This window comes from Durio zibethinus, chromosome 4 (assembly GCF_047325235.1).
Source record: "Durio zibethinus cultivar Kanyao isolate XHJ-2024 chromosome 4, ASM4732523v1, whole genome shotgun sequence".
NCBI lineage: Eukaryota > Viridiplantae > Streptophyta > Magnoliopsida > Malvales > Malvaceae > Durio > Durio zibethinus.
Window position 1 is genome coordinate 13961800 of NC_143165.1, and position 4572 is coordinate 13966371.

General features: G+C 32.7%; 1 protein-coding gene across 1 annotated transcript; it reads right to left on the reverse strand.

The window, feature by feature from the left end:
* Positions 1–90: 90 nt before the first annotated feature.
* LOC149519224 (uncharacterized) lies at positions 91–1390 on the reverse strand. Its single transcript, XM_089760234.1, has 4 exons — positions 1222–1390; positions 1025–1127; positions 334–681; positions 91–253 (listed from the first exon to the last, which is right to left on the reverse strand). Exons 1-4 carry the CDS (start codon positions 1388–1390, stop codon positions 91–93), a joined length of 783 nt encoding a protein of 260 aa, XP_089616360.1.
* Between the last annotated feature and the right edge of the window lie 3182 nt (positions 1391–4572).

Here is a 4572-nt window from a genome sequence, read left to right on the forward strand (position 1 = left end):
GGTAAATCTTATTGAAACTTCTTATTGATGGCAATTATTTCACCCATTGAGCAACGTAGAAGTTGGATTAAGATTAGATAGTGACAGAATTCATGAACTGTTCATTTGCCAAGGCCTGCGATGTTTCGGGTAAAAGCAAGTGTCAATGTCCATAATTCCTCCTTTAGCTCCACCATACATTGTTACCTTCCCATCATGCCTGTTCCCACCCTCACTTAGAATTGCAATTGGCCTTCCCCATCCAATGTCAATGCTACAATAATCAAACCAAGTTGAACCACCCAAGACCAGAAGATTGTTTATACTCCTTGCTAGGCTTCCTGTCACTAGAACAGGAATTTCCTTTCATAATTTTGAGAAATCGTCATCTTTTCCTCAGACTGTGAGGCAATAAACTTGTTCATTTGCCATGCTACATTGCCTAGCCCATGTTCTTGTAGCTCCATGATTTTCATGGTTATAAGTCCACCTCGCATCATATTTCGAGTATATTGTTCAGGCAGCTGGTGCAATCTTGATTTTGCACCAACTGCTAGGAAGAAATTAGTCTTTTCTTCCGGATCAAGATTTCTGATGCCCACAACAGCTTGCCAGATATGAGACAAGAGTGCTTGAAGAGAGGAGATTTTGTCTGTTCCATGTTCAGCGTTGGCCTTTACATTGAGAAGTGCTATGTTTTCCCTAGTGAAATGAAAAAACCTGACTTGCAATGGTGGAGGAATGAATTCATGGATTTGTGTGAGACAAGAGTTCGGAATACCAACAGGGCCCTCAATACCATGTGGAAACCAACGTCAAAGAGATGGGGGCCTGGACAATTCTATGGAACCTTGGAAAATTTCTGCCCAGGAATTGATAAAATGCACAAATGATGTGCCATCAGCCACAACATGATTGTAAGTGCAGCTAATGAAGAGCCCTCTGAAAGCTCAGTCACTTGTACTGCATGTAAGGGATTGTAAGTAGCCTCATAATTTTTTACTTCATTTAACTGAAAAAATGAGCGAATAAAGGAAGGAACAACCATAGGGCCAATGATATCAGAAATATCTCATTAGCTGCAGCATGAACAAGCAAGACACCAGCATTGTTGCAGTCAATGAAAAACGAAGAGGTTTCTTTGTAAACTTCAATGGATGCGAGGCAGCCAACGAGGGGGAAGAAGTAGTTTAATTAGAGTTCGTGAAGGGGTGTTTTTCAATTGGTGGACTAAGGTTTCACCCAACTTTTGATCTTGCTGGAGTTGTGGCCTGTAGTAGAGAAGTCCCTTCGGGGCATAGTCCATGGTAAGGAACATGAGATCCCACGAAGCTAACTCGATTCTTTCAAATTCTGTCTTGGGGTTGGCAGCTTGAACAATGCTAGTGGATATGAATCGAATATCTCCCATGTCTCTCTATATTTTGTTAAGTTTTCCGGTTCTTAGAAATTGAAGCTTCTATTTATAGCCAACAATCGCATAATTTATTAGTAAAGTAATAAACTCTTAATTTAAATAATCATAGATAAAATCCTAAACCTCAAATATATATATAAAAAAAGGAGCTTCCTATTTATAATCAAGTTCAACCACAACAACCATTAAAAATGTGCATTTAATTGAAGATAAGTTGTACACAGGTAGCATTTGGATATTTGCTTTGATGGTAAATGCATGTGTTTCCAAATAAAGTTATGGTCAATTTCCTTTGCGTCAATAAAAAAATTTTCTATCCAAGAACATGGATGGCCTAATTTTCCTAAAATAGCCAATTATAAACTTTCAATACTCAAGGCTATGAAGATAAGATGAAGGGAGCCATTAATACGGGTGCTTTAAAAAAAGCTCAGTTCAATCTCAAAATTTTTTTAAATAATACATCTATTAAATCTAAACAAATTGAAATCCATGAATACGGGTGTTTTATTATATATATCCACATTGATTTTTTTTTCCAATTTCTTTTACTTAAAAATGTTTCTAACTAAGAAAAATTAAGCACAAAAAGGTGAAAGCCATAAGAAAGAAAAAGCATCACGTATAGACATTCATTGTTTTTTATAAAAAAAAAAATCTAATTTTAAAAACAAAAGAAGTGAACAACTTTAAAAAAAAAAAAAAAAAGGAAGAAAGTTGACTTTGCATGCAACATCATGAGTTTTTATCAAAAATTTTATATCATAAATTAAAAAACAAAACTAAAGAAAAAATAGGGATTGAAAAAAGGAAAAGAAATTAAATTCGGATGTAATGCCAACACATCCCCTAGTATAATTTTCTTTAAAAATTATTAAATTAGAAAAAAAAGATAAAACATGTATTTTTAATAATAACATCAAATAAACCCATATTCAAAATTCAAAATATTAAAAATTATTTATTAAATATAAAAATTTAACAAAAAAATCAAAAATCAAATAGCTTGACATATTGTATACCCTTGATATAAAGTGGGTCTCACAAAAAAATATAAATCTAAAAAACGATTTATCAATTACATAAAAAAGGGAAAATGTACAAAAAATAAAACATGTGGTCTAGTACCCTTGATGACAAGTGAGTTTTAAAAAAATTAAAACAAAAAATTTTAATTTTTTGAAAAAAAGTTAAAAAAAAGTAGAAAAAATTTTTGGTACAAATGGATCTCACAAAAAAATCTTTTAAAAAATATATTTTGTGATTTCTTTTTAAAAATTATAAAATATAATAAAATATTAAAAAATTAGAGAAAAATGTGTGGGTCCGACCCAAAAAATTAACCGAAAAAAATGAGTCTCACACATTTAAAAAAAAAATTTAAAAATAAAAAATGATGGGCCCTAAAAAAATGTAAAAAAATTAATGTCATGGATCTCACCTTAAAAAAAAGTGAGTCTCGCACCTTTTGAATAAATAAAAAAAAGGTAATGGACTCTATTAATAAAAAAGAAAAAATGTAAAAATTAAGAGATTATAACATGGTAAATTAAATGGATGACACGAGGCAGCCTCTTGTTGAGATTTGCATACCAATATATACGATTCTCCTTTCACAACTTTATTGTTCAAAATGGGACTTGATGGATACCACAAAACAGAAAACAACTTGTCTGTCCTCGTATATAGCTCACCTTTTTAATATATTGTTATTGAAATCTGCATATGGTCCTTTTTTCAGCCCCACCAAACATATGTAATCATCCAATCACGCTTTTTCCTTGCCCCAATTCAAATTGCAATTGACCTTAATTTCCATCCAAAGTCAATACTATCATTTTTTTTTTTTGGATACGATACTATCATTGAGTGCTTTCGTTAATAGTTTTGTTATGTGTGACCAATTATTAGACCCATTAATTAAACAAGGTAGGTTTTGGATTAATTTGATTTAGATTGTCACAGCATTCATGAACTGTTCATCATTTGCCAAGGCCTTCAATGATTCTATGTCCACATATTCCATATAATACTGTAATCGTCCAATCATATATACTTTGTTCAATTGTAAAGGAAGGCAGCAAAGGGCAAAAAGAAGAAAACTCTTACATTTACACAGCTTCTGATGACTAGCAGTTTATATTTACTGCTGGAAGCAGATGGCTTAAGGGGAGAAAGTCTACAACTCAGAAAATTCTAATGGGTATTGTACCTTAGAAATAAGGGAATCCAAATCCCACATATGCTATGTAATTTATGTTACTTTTTAGTATTTGTCTTGACAATTCTTTGGAAAATTAAAGCAAAAGTTGAAAAATGAAATCGTATTCAATCAAAAATCAAATGGACAATTAAAATGTACTCGGTCAAGTACGTCGTTGGTCAAGTACGTCATGACACATTGGTGAAGAGAAGAACTCTTCAAAATTCTTAACACGACTATAACTTTATCAAATAATGGTCCAAAAATGGAAAAACCGGTGATTATTCATTGAAGCTTCCCCTGTATTTACTCTCAAGGGCCAACTAAAAGCTCTAAAATTCTCATACTATTCTTCTTCCACAATTTGACTGTTCAAAATGGGACTTGATGGACACCACAAAAATAAAACAAAACAACAATTAATGTTTGACAACAGAAAAAGAAGTTGGCTCCCTTAGTCATCACTTAGTCAATTTTTACCTACAGCAATTTACCATTCTTTCTTCTTCGAATTTTCCTGGAAAGAACATTATAGTAGATATTTAATCCAAAACACCATCGCTAGGCGCTTTCACATGTATCATAGAGATTTGTTTGAAAAAAAAACTGGAATTAATGTCAAGGGAACTTGTCTGACAAATGTTTGCGTTTTTTTTTTTTCTTTTTTTCCTTGGAAACTGATGTGCTTTTAAACTAGAGAAGTTGACAGTTACAAGACAGACAGTTCTTAAGCTGTAATTAACCATCACCAAGCTCCATTGCTTTCAAAGTTACTAGCTAACCTCTTAATATTTTCCTCTATAAACAATAGTCAAGACAGCAGCCAATTCCCCTCATCTTCTTGGATTCTTCCTGGCAAGAGCTTCATAGCATTTCTGTGGCCCAAAATACCACCACTACGCGCTTACACAGTTGTCATATATAGGTGCATTCGAAATAACGGTTGGACAATGTAAAGAGAAATTGTTGACAG

What these genes read in the sequence shown, in the direction of transcription:
- LOC149519224 (XM_089760234.1), bottom strand. Translation starts at nt 1,390, where the DNA reads ATGGGAGATATTCGATTCATATCCACTAGCATTGTTCAAGCTGCCAAC. An exon ending in CCAGCAAGATCAAAAGTTGG is followed by an intron (nt 1,128 to 1,221) that starts GTGAAACCTTAG and finishes CATCCATTGAAG; the next exon opens with TTTACAAAGAAACCTCTTCG. An exon ending in CTGATATCATTGGCCCTATG is followed by an intron (nt 682 to 1,024) that starts GTTGTTCCTTCC and finishes TCATTTCACTAG; the next exon opens with GGAAAACATAGCACTTCTCA.